Here is a 17,977-nt window from a genome sequence, read left to right as displayed (position 1 = left end):
CCAACACTGTTCTCAAGTAAGTAAAAGTTGTTTTCAAAAGTAGCAAAGTTTTCCATATGGGACTTTAGAGAATGGTAATAATACTTTTAGAGGGTAAAGATGAGCACAGGAAAGGTTTGCTGCACATGAAGATGGCGGAGGGCGCGAAGTTGCAGATGTGCTACCTGCTGCAGCATCTCAACGACATGCAGCTGCGGCACCGGGTGGAGTTCATCATTGCCTTCGCGCACGACTTTGTCGGCGACCTGCAGACTGATCAACTGAGGTATAGTCCGCGACAGCTCGAGATTGCAATTGGGTTGTACGGTGGGGGGATGCCCCACATACCCGCACGTCACCCACGCTATCCCACACCAGGTTAGCGCGGGGCTTGTGCGGGTGTGCGAGGCGTCCCCACCCCGATTGCTATGTCGACCTGTCCAGTCGCGTACTTTAGATAAGACCACTTTTAACTCACTTAGTTTTTTAGAGCTGCTCGATTTTTGCTCGTTTGCTCGCTATTTCTATTAAAAAAAAAGCTCAAACCGGCGCAGGATGAAGGATGCCCAAAAGTTATTATTGTGGCTAACTCTCTCAACTAAACTAAATTGACAAATCTAAGTCCAGTGCCATCCTTTCATTCAGGGAGCATTATGAAACGGACAACAGTAGATGCCATTTTAGTTCAGTTTAGAGATTGTGTACAACAGAATTTAGCACATAGTCTTTTTATACACATCTTACACCCGGCTGAACTCACGTGTTTAGTCGACTCCTTGAAAATGGACCCCGGATGGGTTCGAAACTAGTCAGGCTAACGCCGGGCGTAAGATATGTATAATATGGAAATCACTCACGATAGTTTAAACGCTAACATAGTCTTTTTGTTGCAGACGTTATACAGAAATCAAGCAATCTGATCTCCCTAGTGCTGTCGCTGCTAAGAAAACTAAAGAATTCCGTTGTCCACCACGGGAACAAATGAACGCTATATTGAGTATGTATCATGAATCTATTGTAGGGCGTCACTTATAAAAAGTGTGTCCAATCCAATCCATCAGCCTGTTTGCGTCCACTGCTGAACATAGGCCTTTCCAAGAGCACGCCACCAAACACGGTCCTCAGCCTTCCTCATCCACCCGCTCCCCACAACCTTAATCGGGAATAGCAGGGCTGCCGGGAACTGGGGGCCTTTGTCTGTTGGCGCTGCTCATTAGAAGTAATGCCCATACTGACCACGCTGGGCAGGCGGGTTGGTCAGCGCAGGGCTGTAGGCCATTTCGCACCAGTGACGCTGCTGCCCGTCTCTGGTCTGTGTTATTTAAAGCCAAGCCATTTGGAATGGTTATCCCGCCATTCTTCGGTCGTCATATCCTCGTTCGCTGATTCGCAGGGGGCACCGCGTGCAGGTGAGGTTGACATTTGGGGTGTTAAGTGGGTGTTAAGTAAAAAAAGTGTATGAACCATGCGAATTTTTACAAGTGGGTACGGTTTAAAAATGGCCGAACAAGTGGTGATGAACCCCGATGTGGACATCCAGTGGAAGTTTCTGGTCCCTCGTTGGATTCAAGGAATTTTTTTTATATTAAGAATATTAGCCATGTTAAATGACTAATATTCCCCTTTCCTCTCAAACTAAGCGTCAGGCTTGTGCTAGGTGTAGGCATGACAATAGTGCAACGGGCAGGGCTTGAACCGTCGACCTTTCGGTTTTCAGTCCACTCCTTTACCGGTTGAGCTATTGAGGCTCTTTTGAGATTGACGGACTTATTCGTGATAACAGAAGAATTACTGTTGAAATGATAGCTTAAGAAGTTCAAGTAAGGGTTGGAACTGTTCACAATGTCATTCAGGACAATTTAAACCGTTTTTGAGCTATAGCCATTTGTCTCTTTATTTATTGAATGACCCTCGTACATCGCCGTAACTTATAAAAGTGGCGGTACTGTAGTGTTTTTAATTTTCAACATAATCTATGCCTAATCTACGGAACAGCTTTAGTCAGTATTCTCTTCTATCCAAGGTTTCAAACATCTGGAAGATGACGATCCAGAGAACTGCCCGTGCGGTGAGGACCTGATCGCGCGTATGAACGAGTTCCACGAGAGCCTCATGATACACGTCTCGCTAAACGCTTTGCAAGAACCCGACGGCGACGTAAGCTCTTGGCTCATCAGTCATCACCATCATGATCACCCGGCTCACGGGTCTCTCAGAGTGAGAAGGGTTTGGCCACAGTCTACCACGCTAGTCAAGTGCGGATTGGCAGACTTCACACATCTTTGAGAATTCTCAGCCATGCAGGTTTCCTCATGATGTTTTGCTTCGTTAAAGCAATTGATATATTTGAATTACTTACAACGCACATAACTCCGAGACAGATTTATGTGAGAAATATACATCTGTCTCCTTCTAACTCTGTCTTGAGTCTAAGCAAAGTCATAGTGCGCTCTATAGGTCTCACCCTTAGATTTATAGAGCTCTATAGAGCACTCTTTGCTGAGACTTAAAACACTGTTAAACCGAGACAGCATAAATCCGTCTTCTTTGAACTGAAACTTAAGTCTCAGCGAAGTCAAAGTACGCTCTATCGATTTCAGTATTAGATTGCTATCTATAGACCACACTTTGACTTTGCTCAGACTCAAAACACTGTTAAAACGAGACAGCATTAAGTTTATCGCTGGCATAAATCCGTCCTCTTTGAACTTAAACTTAAGTCTGAGCGAAGCTCTATAGATCTCAGCCTGAGTTCCATGCACACTGTAACAATGTGTACACTCACACTAACATCACCAAACGATCTTCATGAAATAGAACAACTAAGTACTTATAACATTTTAATTAGTGTCTGTGTTTTTTTAGGAGCCAGAACCAGAGACAAAAACTGGTGCTTTCGGAAAACTTTACAATATCATAAATACAGTCAAGGAGCTAGAAGAAGAAGCGAAGGTAAATATTAAATTATACGGTTAAATACTGATTTTAGAGCGGTGGCTAAGTGAATCGCCTGAGAGTGAAGCCACACGATGTGTTGCGTTTGCTGTGCGGCGACTGAGCGGTGCCGCTGCGTCATCCTACGTAGGAATCGCTGTACGAGCGGGGGCACACGATGCGTTGCGGCGGCGGTGCGGCGCCGGAGCGGTGTCGCTACGTCGTCTTACATAGAAATATCTGTGGCATGTCACACGATGCGCTCCGGACTTGCAACCACCGAGACGAGGCGGGGAGGGGTGAATGCGTTACGACACCGGAGCGGCACCGCTCAGTTGTTTTTATTAACATACTGTTCAACGCTGCTACGGCGCCACTGCGACATAACAACGTTGCGGCGCCGCACCGCTCGTGTGCCCGCTGATACGGTGAAATCTTGCATCGTGTGCCCCCAGTCTACCATGCCACACAATGCGGTACGTCGTCGTGCGGCGCCGCACCGCACGGGCAACGGACTTGGGACCAGAGAGACGAGGCGAGGAGAGTGGTGCGTGGACAACGCAGTGCCCGTATGGCACCCGATACTCAAATCCATCCAAACATCGGTGCGGAGCCGTAACGCACCGGAAAGGCATCGTGTAGCCTTAGTCTTAAGCAGTATCTATCTATATTGATCCTAGTTCTAAAATAAAATAAATTGAATCGATGGAATTATTGTTTGGAAAAATTTGGTAAATTACTAGTACTACCCCGCCGCCACCGCCGCCGCCGCATCGCTCTATCTTAAAACAGCGCAAGAAACAAAGAAACTTAACCAAATTTGGGTTGGGTTGTGTTTAATGGCTGAAGTGGCAATCGGCAGGATATATAGCTCGCAAAACCGATAGACGATGGGGTCCTAGATGCTAGAATGGCGATTTCGCACCGGAAAGCAGAGATCCCCACTACGTGGGCAGAATAGATGTGAGGTGACCTCAAACAATTCTCAGGGAGTCGCTGGATTCAGGCGGCACAAGACCGTGGCGTGTGGAAGTCCCTACAAGAGACCTACGTACAGCAGTGGATATCTGTCGGTTGACAATGATGATGATGATTACAAACTGAAAATATTTTAGGCCATCGAAGAACCAGTGAAGAAATCGCCAGAGGAAAAGTTCCGAAAGGTGCTGATCCAGACAATCGTGACTTGGGCTGAGGAGTCGCAGATCGAAACTCCGAAACTTGTTAGAGAGATGTTCAGGTAATCTTCTATGCAAACCAAGATTTTTAATTGATCGGCATTGACCCCGCGGTACCTAACTACGCAATGTTCGTTGACCTCTAGCGTCAGTCAGATGTTTTATTTTATAACTAGATGATGCCCGCGAATTCGTCTGCATCGATTTAGGTTTTTAAAATCCCGTGGGAACTCTTTAGGATAAAAAGTAGCCTATGTCCTTCCCCGGGATGCAAACTATCGCGTTAAAACCGGTTAATCGGATAGGCCGTGAAAGGCTAGCAGACAGACAGACAGACACACTTTTGCATTTATAATATTAGTATGGATGGAGACTGGAGTATGGATATTCATTTTCTATTCTAGTCTTCTCGTTCGCCAATACGATGCAGTGGGTGAACTAATTCGTGCTCTCGAAAAGACATACGTCATCAATGCGAAGACCAAACAAGATGTGGCTGAAATGTGGGTCGGCCTGAGCCAGATCAGAGCTCTACTGCCTGTACAGATGAGCCAAGAAGAGGAGGAACTCATGAGGAAGAGACTATGGTGAGATTTATTTTTATTTGTACCAAAAACATTTACAGTAAAGAGAAAAAGTTAGTAAAAGCGAACAGGGAAGCACTTATCTCTATGAGAGATCTCTACCAGATATGATTCTTCTATCTAACATTTTCTACAAAAATATCTGCTCTTTGATGGCAACGAAAATTTAACTGAAATATGATAACTTGAGTCTTGCTGCCGGTGCAAATGTATCAAGAAGGGGAAGAACTCATGAGAAAGAGATATTATGTTATTTTTTCCATTACAGGAAACTAGTCAACAACCATACGTTCTTCCAGCATCCAGATTTAATTAGGTAAGGTCCTAATCTCTTTTTCATACTAGCATGTTCTGCATCCCAGTATTTCCCCCAAGGACTTCTTTTGCCCGCGACTTCGTCCGCGTGGGCTACACAAATTACAAACCTCTATTTTACCCCCTTAGGGGTTGTATTTTCAAAAATCCTTTTCCTTTCTTAGCGGATGTCCACGTCATAATCTGCATGCCAAATTTCGTTTCTATCAATTCGGGGGAATCAAAACCTGGGTAGGACTTACCGTTGACCAAGAATCATGAAATTTGGTAGGTGTACTCAATGTCTTATAGCACAAGTAAAGAAAAAATTCGAAAACTCACATGAACAATTAAAGATTTATATTCCGACCAAATAATTATTAGTTTAATAAATTACATCAAGATGGCGCTGTCCGTCATTTACTTGCAGTTTTTTATTTTACTGGTTTGAGATTTTTTGTACGATGGTGCGGGGAACCCTTCGTGTGCGAGTTGGACTCGCAATTAGTCGGTTTTTAATATCTGTGTAGAGTTCTACGCGTACACGAAAACGTAATGGCAGTTATGATGAACACTTTGGGGAGACGTGCGCAAGCGCAGTCCGACGCGCCCACCGCTGCGCAACCCACGCCCGAGGACAAGGAAAAGGTAAAATTACCCTTTCATTACAATCTATAATCATCAACCCACCATCTCACTACAGAGCACGGGTGTCCTCTCAGAATGAGAAGGGAAGAATTGGCCATAGTTAGTCTGCCACGCTAGACAAGTGCTGATTGACAGACTTCACACAACGTTGAGAACATTGTGGAGAACTCTCAGATGTGAAGATTTCCTCACGGTGTTTTCCTTCACCGTTAGAGCAAGTGAATAACGTAAAACGCACATAACTCCGAAAAGCTAAATCCTCTGTAATAAATTTAAAAAGTTTCAAAATTTTACTTAAATGTCTACGTTCATACTCCTTTACAGGACACCTCTCACGAGATGGTGGTAGCGTGTTGTCGCTTCCTCTGCTACTTCTGTCGCACGGGTAGACAGAACCAGAAGGCCATGTTTGACCACTTCGACTTCCTGCTGGAGAACTCTAACATTTTACTGTCGAGGCCGTCCTTGAGGGGGTCTACTCCTTTGGACGTTGCTTATTCCAGTTTGATGGAGAACACTGAACTGGCTTTGGCTTTGAGGTTAGTTTTTCTGATTACTTCCCGACATCAACAAGTCACTAACTAATAAATAATACTAAAAAAATATCTAAATATTATATAAAAGGAAAAGCTGACTGACTGACAGACGCACAGCTCAAACTATCGCGATCTCAACCAAACGGAATGGATTGACATCTGCTAAGAAAGGATTTTTGAAAATTCAACTCCGAATGAAATTAATGGGAACTAGGTACGACAAGTTCTCATGAATTTTGGACCTCCTCCCTCCTTCACTTTTCTATTATCGTATCGTACCCTTTCGGTATGATAGTAGAAAGATCTGCACCATTAGGTACTTAGTCAAAATTCCACGGACTCGTAAAGCGATTTTCCTCCTCGTTTCTAATTCAAACCACCAGGGACGCCATTCCGGCATCAATTTTCCCCTCTACTTTTAATATGAGTACCTTTAAGTTAAGAGTGAATATGCATCTTCCAGGCAAGCGCGCTCCATCTTAGGCTGCATCATTACTTGCCAACAGGTCTGATTGCAGCCAAGCGCTAGTCTATAAATAAAAAAAAAATATATAGGCACCTTCATCTATAGACATCCTCATCATCATCAACCAATAGACGCCCACTGCTGGAGATAGGTCTCTTGTAGGGACTTCCACACGCCACGGTCTTGCGCCGCCTGGATCCAGCGGCTCCCTGCGACTCATCTGATGACGTCCGTCCACCTAGTGGGGGGTCTTCCAACGCTACGTCTTCCGGTGCGAGGTCGCCATTCCATCTTGGGACCCCAACGTCTATCGGTTGTACGAACTATGTGCCATATTATATCATCTACAGTACACGGCAGAAAATATTGAACATCGACCTTTAGAAAGAGATAGCGGTTTCGAAGAGCGTTGTCTCTGTCGTTGAGATCAACAAAACGTCATAAAGTATGTATGAGTGACAGAGACAACGCTCTACAAAGCAGAAATCTCATTCTAAAAGTCGATGTACAATATTTCTTGCCGGCTACTGTAACTTTGTACGTTCAAATCTTTGATTCCTCACATTTTCAGAGAGCATTATCTAGAAAAGATCGCAGTATACCTATCACGCTGTGGTCTGCAAAGTAACTCTGAGCTTATCGAGAAGGGCTACCCTGACCTTGGCTGGGATCCAGTGGAAGGCGAGAGATATCTTGACTTCTTACGATTTTGTGTGTGGGTGAGTAATTTATATGTTCCCGCGCTTTTATTTCTTCTTCACCATAGTTTTTCATTTGCAAGGTTAGTCAGTTCCACAGATGTTATTCTCTCTATGGACAGTTCGCGTTTGCGCCACCAGTCGGGATAAATTGGCAGTGCGAATCCCCATAGAAGCTTTCTTACCATCTCTTACCACCAGAAGTACTTAATCTAGATTCAACTTTTTAATTTTATGATGGTCTGTTTCTAGGTAAACGGCGAAAGTGTGGAAGAAAACGCCAATCTAGTCATCCGTCTCTTGATCAGAAGACCGGAGTGCTTGGGCCCAGCGCTGCGCGGTGAAGGGGAGGGGCTGCTGAAAGCTATTGTGGATGCTAACAAGATGAGCGAGAGGATCGCTGATAGACGGAAACTGAATTATGAAGAGGGCGATATGAATGTAAGTTTACTCACAATCTATTAAACACGTAATTCACGAAAAAACAATTAGTTTAATACATCACATGTAGATGGCGCTGTCCGTCACTAACTTGCGGCGTTGCATATGAAAGTGATCTTGTACGATGGAACGGAATAGAACCCTTCGTGTGTGAGTCCGACTCACACTGACCAGCAGGCTGATTACGTAAAACGTTACAGTAGCGACAGCAACGCGACAGCAGTAGCAATGCGATAGTTCATAGATTGTCCGATAGAGGGTGAACTAGAGCTCGATTGCTGTCTCTCTTCTACTTCTTCTTCTTATTTTGCTTTGTGGCTATTGCTGTCTCTCCGTAGCCGCTGTTACGTAATCACCCCACGGTTTTTTATTACAGTTCAGCCATCCACTTCCCCAATCGGACGAGGACGAAGACTATATTGATACGGGCGCTGCAATACTCAACTTCTACTGCACTCTAGTTGACTTGTTGGGCCGATGTGCGCCTGACGCTGCTGTTATTGCTCTGGTAAGGAAGTCAAAATCATTGATATCTTATATCTAAGCCTAAAGAAAGAAATAAAGCATCTTTAAAGCAAGGTGCTGATAATATCTGTTTTATCGTTTATATAGGGAAAGAACGAATCTCTACGAGCAAGAGCCATTCTTCGATCCCTGGTTCCACTAGAAGATCTACAAGGCGTTCTAAGTCTACGGTTCACTTTAAATAACCCTGCAGCTGGTGAAGAGAGACCCAAATCTGGTAAAATTCAAAATTCTAATTATTTATTCAAAGTTGCCATCTCGCGTCGCGTACTATAGGTACTTATCCATGTATTTTTTTTTTAGATATGCCATCTGGCCTAATCCCCGGACACAAGCAAAGTGTTGGATTGTTCTTGGAACGTGTCTACGGTATCGAGACACAAGAGTTATTCTACAGACTTCTTGAGGAAGCTTTCTTACCGGATCTTAGAGCTGCCACCATGTTGGATAGAGTAACTTATTTTGTCATTTTTATCATCATCATCATGAAACACCCATCGCCGGCTCGCTACAGAATACGGGTCTCCAGAGTAAGAAGTGCTTTGACCATAGTCTACCACGCTAGTCAATCGCGGCTTGGCAGACTTCAAATACCTTTGAGAAAATTATGGAGAACTCTAGGCATACACGTTTCCTCACGATGTTTTCCTTCACTGTTTAAGCAAGTTATATTTAATTACTTAAAAGAAACGCACAATAACACCGAAAAGTTAGAGGTGCGTGCCTGGGATCGAACCCCTGACCTCGGATTAGGAGGCGGACGTCCTAACCACTAGGCTATTGTCATTTTTATACCGTCAACATATTTTCAATATTTTTAAAAGCTTTTTATATTATGATTGCTTTGTTCGTATGTTATCATTCTATTGAAGTTGGTAACTCATTTTTCGACTAGGTTCACTTGTCCAATTGAGTTGAAATACAAACCGCATGTTTGTTTGACAATAGATGATTATTATGATACCGGTAAGAGCCTCTAATAATGGAGTTGTGAGATGGGTATGATGAACTCTCTGATGGTATATGCCATGATAATTTATGAACTCATTTGCTTTGTTTTCATGAGTTTTTTTAATAAAAATACAATGACAAGAGCCTTGGACATAAATCCAATTCATTTAATAAGAAATTTCCAATAAACATTAATAACTTTTTTTACATTTAAATTATTTTATGATCTCTCCATTTGAATAACATAATCTTTATGTTATTTTGTTTGTCTAGAATGACGGCTGTGAATCAGATATGGCTCTGTCTATGAACCGGTACATAGGCAACTCAATCTTGCCACTTCTTATCAAGCACGCCAACTTCTATAATGAAGCAGAGAATTATGCTAGCCTGCTGGATGCTACACTACACACTGTTTATAGGTGAGAAAATAGTCAATATTAAGTGTAAGTTTTTTAAATAAGGGGAAAATATATAAGTTAAATCAACTTGTTTTAATTGTTTGGGAACAGTTCATTCAATGTGCTTGTGTAGATTTTTAATGTTCTGCTTTAGATGTGTGTGTTGTCATCACTATCTATTACACTTCAATGGGATTTTAAGGTTTTGGTTAGCAAAATAAGAAACTTTCTGTCTGCCATTTAAAAAAAACCACAAGAGCTGTAAGGTTTAAATTTAATACAGTAAAAGAATGTACTTACTGCTACATAGAGAGATTTTTTATTATTTTGGAAAAAAGAAATTTTTAAGTACCTCTAGAACAAGGAATGCGCAAGTTGAAAAAAAAAATTGGTTTACCTCCTCGAGTGATATCTTGACAAATAGCTACCTAGGTATTTTAAAATCTTTATGAGGTTACTGAGACAGTTTTTGAAAAAAATACCGTTTAATCGTGTTCTGACACGCACTTCAATGGTTTGTTTTACTTTTATCAGGTTGTCCAAAAATCGCATGCTGACGAAAGGCCAGCGTGAAGCGGTATCGGACTTCCTCGTAGCTCTGACTGCGGCCATGCAACCTTCCATGCTTTTGAAATTACTTCGCAAACTCACCGTGGATGTCTCCCGCCTGTCTGAATATACTACTGTTGCGCTGCGGGTACGTTTACTATCCTAAAGCATGCTAGTTACAAGCAAAAGCGAGCTACTCGCATGTGTATTGAGATTTTGCCAGTAGCTCACGTACTAGTACAACGCATACCAGTAGGTAGATCGCAAGGCGTTTGATTTTAGCCGGTGATACACATGCTTGTTACTCGCACAAAAGCAAAAACGAGCTACTCGCATGTGTATCGAGATTCTGCCAGTAGCTAACGTCAGTACAAGACGTACCAGTAGATCGCAAGGCGTTTTATTTTTCCCCTTCCCCCTCAAAGTCGCTGATTGTGCCTCCCTGTGTTGGGGGCAATACGCAGAGAAACTTTCAGCTTTTATAAAATATCCAAGATCTGGCACGCGCCGACTCTAAATCCATAAGGAATTATTTATTTCTGACATAAGCATCATTTTCATCATCATCATGATCAACCCATCATTGGCTCACTACAGAGCACAGGTCTCCTCTCAGAGTGAGAAGGGTTTTGGGCATAGTCTACCACGCTGGCCATGTGCGGATTGGTAGACTTCACACACCTTTGAGAACATTATGGAGAACTCTCAGGCATGCAGGTTTCCTCACGATGTTTTCCTTCACCGTTAAAGCAAGTGATATTTAATTGATAAAAACGCACGTAACTCTGAAAAGTTAGAGGTGCATGCCCGGGATCGAACCCCCGACCTCCGATTAGAAGGATGTCCTAACCACTAGGCTATCACAGCTTGCATAAGCATCATACCCATTTTTTATTTGTTTGGCAGTTGCTAACACTCCACTACGAGCGGTGCGCTAAGTACTACGGCAGCACGGGCGGTCAAGGCATATATGGCGCTTCCTCTGATGAAGAGAAGCGTCTGACCATGATGCTGTTCTCTAACATCTTCGACTCTTTGAGCAAGATGGATTACGAGCCTGAGCTGTTTGGGAAAGCGTTACCCTGTCTTATTGCCATTGGTAAGTGTTGATAGTATTGTTAGACGATACCGAAAGAGAGCCATCGACGATAATATTATAGGTCTGAAATAATGTAGGAACTTCCACGGGAAAGGGGGGGAGGGGGGGAATGAGACAGTTGCTCTTTTCGGTGCGTTATGGTGCTGTACCCTGTGTTTTTCCATTGCCAAGTATTGTTAGATGATACCTACTTACCGAAAGACATCCATCGACGACTTAGGTCTTTCATAGAGACTTTAAAGACTCGTTCTTGTGGCGCAGCCATCCGGTGCTTCTAGCAAGTTTATAATCTATGTTTTTGAACCAGTAGGTTCACCGGAAAATAAGTAGTGCCTTGGAAATTTAATGGGAATATTGAGGCGTGATTAAACAACAGCACAGTTTGTAAGAAATTATTACAAAGGATACCTACGAATCTAAGAAGAAAGGCTGCCTTTTTTAGTCTACTACTTTTATTTACCTACAATGTCTGTATTTCTTAACTTATACAACTTAGGAGATTTATAATAGTATTGAGATCTCATGTTAAATGATGATTTTATACATATTACAAGTGGTATCTTCTCTTTTAGGTTGCGCTTTACCACCAGACTATTCACTGTCCAAGAACTACGACGATGAATTCTATGGAAAAGAAAATACGCAGACTACAGGTGAGACCACAATTTTTTTGTCAATTTCATTATTATCATCAACCGACAGTTAGCTCAGTATAAGATTGTATGTCTCACCAGCGTTGCTAGAATTCTATAGTCGAAACACAATAACGTCAAAGTAAAATGGACCTAAAGAGCTTTGCATTGAAGTCAAAAATTAAATGCTATTGATTTTAATTTCACAACGTTTCCGCTTGGAGTGCTGGCTGTAGATGTGTAGACAAACTTGAGCTTTAAAACAAGGCATTTAAGATCCAGTTTACTATAACGCGGAAGTGTTTCGACACTCGAATACTATTAACGTTGGTGAGACATAAAATCTCGTACTAAACGTACAGATGTCTACTACAGCTGGAGATAGGTCCCTTGAAGGGACTGAACACACTGAACGGTCTTGTACCGCCTGAATCTAAGAGCTCCTTGCGATTCATTTGATGTCGTCTAGCCATAGGGGGTCTTCCGATGCTGCTCTTTTCAGAGCGAGCTTGCCATTCGAGCACTCAACCCCAATATTAATCGGTTGTCGAACTATGTGCCCTGCTCATTGCAAGCCGTTGAGCTATGTCAGTTTTTCTGGTCTCTTGCGATTCTTCTCATTCCTGGATTTGATCACTTAGAGAAACTCCAAGCATAGCTCTCTTCTGCATCGCCCGCTAAATTACTTTCTTATAAAGCCCAAAAACCAACGGATGTATCATTGTCTGTCATTGTATGATCTGTGTTTCCTACCAATTACAATTCGGGTTATTTTAAAACAAGAGTGAATAGGCATCTTCTAGGTAAATGCGTCCCATCTTAGGCCACATCATCACTTTCCATCAGGTGTGATTGTTGTCAAGCGGGTGCCTATATTGAATAAAAAAACTGTATCTATTTGACTTTCCAGGTGCTGATAATCCACAGTATGACCCTCAACCCATCAACACATCATCAGTGGCTCTCAACAATGACCTGAACACCATTGTGCAGAAATTCTCCGAGCATTACCATGATGCTTGGGCATCTAGGTAAGGTTATTTCTATTAAACATAATATGGTTGGAAATCACAAGTTTCTTCAACTTTAAGGATTGTTACAACACTCGGAAATAAAAGAAGTTAAATTATATCAATCAACAGGAATACTCGTCTCCTCTCCTCTCCTCGCCTTCCCACTACTCACTCTCTCTCTCTCTCTCTCCGCTCCTCGCTCATTACAGTATTTTACCTTTTACCTTTTGGTACCGTTCAGAAAATACTAATGTAAAAAAAACAAAAAAACAATTTTACTGAATTTTTCTTATGAACGGTAACAAAATAAAAGTTTGAAATTTCAGTCCCTAAAGTGGTAAAATAGTGGTCTGAAATTTGTGTGGTCCAGGCGGGTGAAGTTGCGGGCATAGCTAGTCAATCGATAACAATATCTTTGACCAGAATTCTAATTCTTCATTACAATAATTTTCTTTTGTTCAGGAAAATCGAAAACGGTTGGGTGTACGGCGAATCTTGGTCGGACAGTCAAAAAACGCATCCTCGCCTCAAACCTTACAATATGCTGAACGATTATGTAAGTTTATTTACTATACTACCGAGGGCACTACTCAGTACAAGACACTGTGTCATACTGTAGGTTTTATTATTGTTGTTGTATCCTAATGTGGTTTCTGTTGTTTGAGGTTATAGGTACTAGGTGAGGTGTGCTAGGTTAGATGGTTGGTCTGGGACCGGTATGGGGATGGAGGAGCCGATGTAGGTAGGGACCTAGGTAGGGTTAGTTAAGGTTGTCTAGTCATAGAAGACGTTGTTATCGTGACTCATAAATGAGGGATGCTATAGTTACTGTTGAGGGTAGTTTGTGTTGTCTCTCGTAGTGCGAAAATATTGTAAGTGCGCCCACGAAGGCGGTTCGGTCGGTCGGTCGGTCGGTCGGTTAATTTAATATGTTGTAATCCTGACTTATACGGTTAATCATCATTAGCTCAACCGGTAAAGGAGTGGACTGAAAACCGAAAGGTCGCCGGTTCAAACCCCGCCCGTTGCACTATTGTCGTACCTACTCCTAGCACAAGCCTGACGCTTATTTGGAGAGGAAAGGGGAATATTAGTCATTTAACATGGTTAATATTCTTTAAAAAAAAAAAAACATCAACCATCATAATCATCATAATATTATGAAGGCGGTGGCAGTTTTGCCTTCATATGTATGTTTGTATCTATGTGTGTTCCACTGTAGCGGATAAACTACTGGGCCGATTTTGATGAATGAGGTGTCTTTTAAGGCAACTGTTATAATTTGTTTACTTCTGATTTTTTTTTTAATTTTGGCAGGAAAAAGAGCGTTACAAGGAACCAGTGCGCGAATCTTTGAAGGCGTTGCTGGCTATTGGCTGGTCTGTGGAACATTCTGAAGTGGACATACCCAGCACCAACCGCAGCTCTATGAGGAGACAGTCCAAATCTGGCGGCGCGGTCGTGAGTATACAATCATTCAACGACTTCTATCATCATGATCAACCCATGGCCGGCTCACTACAGAAAACGGCGGGGTGATTACGTATCTCGCGACAGGCTTGCGACAGGCGTAAATCTCGCGATCAATGCTGTCAAACGTCCGGCTAGAGAGAGACAGCAATAGCCACAAAGCAAATTAAAAAGAAGAAGAAGAGAGACAGCAAATGAACTATCGCATTGCTACTGCTGTCGCGTTGCTGTCGCTATTGCAAAGTTTTACGTAAACACCCTGCGGGTCTATTGACAGACATCTATCAATCAATCAGCCTGTTTGCGTCCACTGCTGGACATAGGCCTTCCCAAGAGCGCGCCACTACACACGATCCTCCGCCTTCCTCATCCACCCACTTCCCGCTACCTTCTTAAGGTCGTCAGTCCAGCGGGTTGGAGGTCGTCACACACTGCGCTTGATTATATGCGGTCTCCACTCCAGAAACGTCTGTCCCAGCGAATTAAACACGAAATTATATTTTTTTAGTCATACCAAAAGATATTATTTCGTATTGCTAACAATTTGTCTTTTTTTTACATGCATTCAGGAGGAAGATACGGTAATATTTTATTCCTAAACATCATTAATATTATATTCTGTTTCTTTTACGCTTCACTCATTTCGCAAAAAATATCTTCTTTAATATCTTCCTACTTCGATATAAGTGATAAATCTCTTTTCCATTGCACACCAAAGCGTGAATTTACCAGAGATTTGTGTATATTCTTTCTCCTGTATCGTACCTACATATCATGTAGTTTTCTTCTTTCTTACTTTCTTCTTTCCTTTCTATCTTTCTTTCTTTTATTATTAAGTATATACACTCAATAGACGCAAAAGTAGACTGTACTAAACCAAGGAGGTTTTGCAAACGTTGATTTTTTCCATAAAATATATTTAAAATTTAAATTATGATAAATGATTTCCTGTTCTATTCCTATACATACCCATCATACCTCTTAGGAGGTTAAATAGGGGATAGGGGCAATATTGCCGGCCATCCACTATTTAACCCCATAATGGGTTAAACTTTCGAAAATCCTTTCTTAGCGGATGTCTACGTCGTGCATGCCAAATTTCAGTTTGATCCGTTCAGTGGTTTGAGCTGTGCGTTTATAGACCAGTCAGTCAGTCAGTTATTCAGTCAGCGTTTCCTTATCTATTATATTTAATTGCTTAAAACGCACAAAACACTGAAAAGTCTGAGATGCATGCCCGGGACTGAACCCCTGATCCTCCGAATAGGAGACCAACAGGTTAACCAATCACCGCTTATATTTATTTTGTACGCACAGACGGACTCAGCGACGCCATTCAACTACAACCCGCACCCCGTGGACATGACCAACCTGACGTTGTCGCGTGAGATGCAGAACATGGCGGAGAGGCTGGCTGAGAACGCACACGACATCTGGGCCAAGAAGAAGAAGGAAGAACTGGTTACTAACGGAGGTAAAAAGTTAAACGCCTGATACCTATACAAACTTCTTTGTTATTCATCAATATCAAAATATAAGAATGTTAATGCTAAAAATGCAATTTTTAATTGCAAAGTCAAATGATTTTATATCAAAATTATAAGTTAAAGTTAAAGTCAAACGATTTATTCAAAGTAGGTAATATATTACTTTTTGATTGTCAGTTGTTGGACTTGCAAGATATAGTGGTGATAATTATTACGCAAACTCAAAACTAAAGTTCGAGGGTTCCAAACGCGCCCAGGTCTGAGAAGAGCCCACAACAAACTCAGCCGGGTATTCTTTTTACTATCACCACTTTACAAAATCATAAATTAAACTTATTAGAACTATCACAAAGCCGTTAAGCAACTCATTCCCAAGCTTGCTTATCATTTAAATAATCCTTTACATTGTAATAGGATTTTTCAATTTTGCAGGCGGAATCCATCCCCAACTCGTCCCATACGACCTCCTAACCGACAAAGAGAAAAAGAAGGACCGAGAGCGATCGCAAGAGTTCCTTAAATACCTCCAATACCAAGGGTACAAGCTACACCGGCCTAAAACATCCCAGGGTGATACCGAACAGACCACTACGGGCGTAGCAATAGAGCTCAGATTCGCATACTCCCTTCTGGAGAAGTTGATATCGTATATCGATAGAGCTACGATTAATATGAAGCTATTGAAACCATCCACTACGTTTAGCAGACGACCTAGCTTCAAGACCAGCACTAGGGATATTAAATTCGTTTCTAAGGTGTGTATCAATTTAGACTTTATGTTTTATCAAAGTACCTACCTACTAGAGTGAGACTGGAGGCACACGATGCGTTGCGGCACCGCACCGCAAAGATTTCACCGTATCAGCGGGCACACGAGCGGTGCGGCGCCGCAACGTTGTTATGTCGCAGTGGCGCCGTAGCAGCGTTTGACAGTATGTTAATAAAAACTACTGCGGTGCCGCTCCGACTTCGCATTCACCCCTTCCCAGCTCGTCTCGGTGGTTGCAAGTCCGGTGCGGCGCCGCAACGCATCACGTGCCCCCACTCTGAAGCCACATAATACGTTGCGTTGGCGGTGCGGCGCCTGAGCGGTGCCGCTGCGTCATCCTACATAGAAATCGCTGTGCAATGCCACATGATGCGTTGCGACGTCGTGCGGCACCGGACCGCATGCGCAACAGACTTGGAACCAGAGAGACGAGACGGGGAGGGGTGGAGCATTGCAACGACATACTTTTTGCCGGAACGGGAAAATCCCAATACTCAAATCTACAGCAGCGGAAACGTATCGTGTGCCCTTACTGTTAAACTTGTTTTATATTTGAGAGATAACATTTTTCCTAATAACTAACTAAGGTAACTAAACTTAGTTCGTAATACTTAGGTACCCCTAAACATTAAACTTTTTAACTTTTGAATTTAATACCTTTTTTATACTTGTTCCAAATTTTTTTGCAGATCATGTTTACTTTGAATCATTCCTCTACTTATTCTCTTTTTGTAAAAAGATCTTCTGTACCTACTTTTAGATCACTTTGTATCTCTATTTTTGGAAATTCTCCTCTTCTATTATTTTATTTGTGTAATTTTATTGTATTGCAAGCAAGACAAGTCGGATCTTAAGTATTTTAAGAAGGTAGATGGAAATTAATTTTGTAGGTACTTAGTGCATGCTTAGTTGCTTAGCAATAAATCGTATGCAAAGGGCATATTCACCCTTTTGTGCTTTTGTGTGGTTGGTTATGTTAAGCGTGGTGGACTATGGATGGCCAAATCCTTCTCATACTGAGAGAAGACCCGTGCTCTGTAGTGAGCCAGCTATGGGTTGATCGAGATGATGATGAATCTTAATGTAGGTATGAACTATAAATACTGATTTGTGCAAACCAATTTGCTTTTTTATGGGCTGTCAAAGCTTAAGCGTAACTATACTCCATAAAAAAATACATCGACACAAACTCGAATCTGTGAGAAACATTAGTAGTGACCGAGCGCCACGTGTTCTGAGGCAGAGCGAACGTGGCGGGATACTACTACTGGTTCGCGAACTTTTTCCAAAAAAACATTTCTCGATTCAATTGTTTTATTTTAA

At 42.2% G+C, this 17,977-nt stretch overlaps 1 protein-coding gene across 25 annotated transcripts in view; it reads left to right on the top strand.

The window, feature by feature from the left end:
* Positions 1-17,977, top strand: part of RyR (Ryanodine receptor) — a 127,415-nt gene that overhangs the window by 51,704 nt on the left and 57,734 nt on the right. For 20 of the 25 annotated variants that reach the window (XM_034981626.2, XM_069507040.1, XM_069507062.1 and 17 more), the window contains 23 exons: positions 91-265; positions 873-976; positions 2,003-2,136; positions 2,845-2,931; positions 4,029-4,153; positions 4,496-4,678; positions 4,944-4,991; positions 5,500-5,617; positions 5,942-6,156; positions 7,191-7,338; positions 7,570-7,758; positions 8,135-8,266; positions 8,371-8,500; positions 8,587-8,735; positions 9,508-9,656; positions 10,170-10,332; positions 11,091-11,283; positions 11,856-11,936; positions 12,826-12,946; positions 13,391-13,484; positions 14,246-14,389; positions 15,716-15,872; positions 16,318-16,640. In XM_034981626.2, the coding sequence (XP_034837517.1) occupies positions 91-265; positions 873-976; positions 2,003-2,136; positions 2,845-2,931; positions 4,029-4,153; positions 4,496-4,678; positions 4,944-4,991; positions 5,500-5,617; positions 5,942-6,156; positions 7,191-7,338; positions 7,570-7,758; positions 8,135-8,266; positions 8,371-8,500; positions 8,587-8,735; positions 9,508-9,656; positions 10,170-10,332; positions 11,091-11,283; positions 11,856-11,936; positions 12,826-12,946; positions 13,391-13,484; positions 14,246-14,389; positions 15,716-15,872; positions 16,318-16,640 (3,362 nt within the window). The remainder of the gene's footprint in view (positions 1-90; positions 266-872; positions 977-2,002; positions 2,137-2,844; positions 2,932-4,028; positions 4,154-4,495; positions 4,679-4,943; positions 4,992-5,499; positions 5,618-5,941; positions 6,157-7,190; positions 7,339-7,569; positions 7,759-8,134; positions 8,267-8,370; positions 8,501-8,586; positions 8,736-9,507; positions 9,657-10,169; positions 10,333-11,090; positions 11,284-11,855; positions 11,937-12,825; positions 12,947-13,390; positions 13,485-14,245; positions 14,390-15,715; positions 15,873-16,317; positions 16,641-17,977) is intronic. The other 5 variants (XM_069507046.1, XM_069507058.1, XM_069507051.1 and 2 more) reach the window with 2 other exon arrangements.

This window comes from Maniola hyperantus, chromosome 25 (assembly GCF_902806685.2).
Source record: "Maniola hyperantus chromosome 25, iAphHyp1.2, whole genome shotgun sequence".
NCBI lineage: Eukaryota > Metazoa > Arthropoda > Insecta > Lepidoptera > Nymphalidae > Maniola > Maniola hyperantus.
This window is presented reverse-complemented; position numbering and strand designations above follow the sequence as displayed.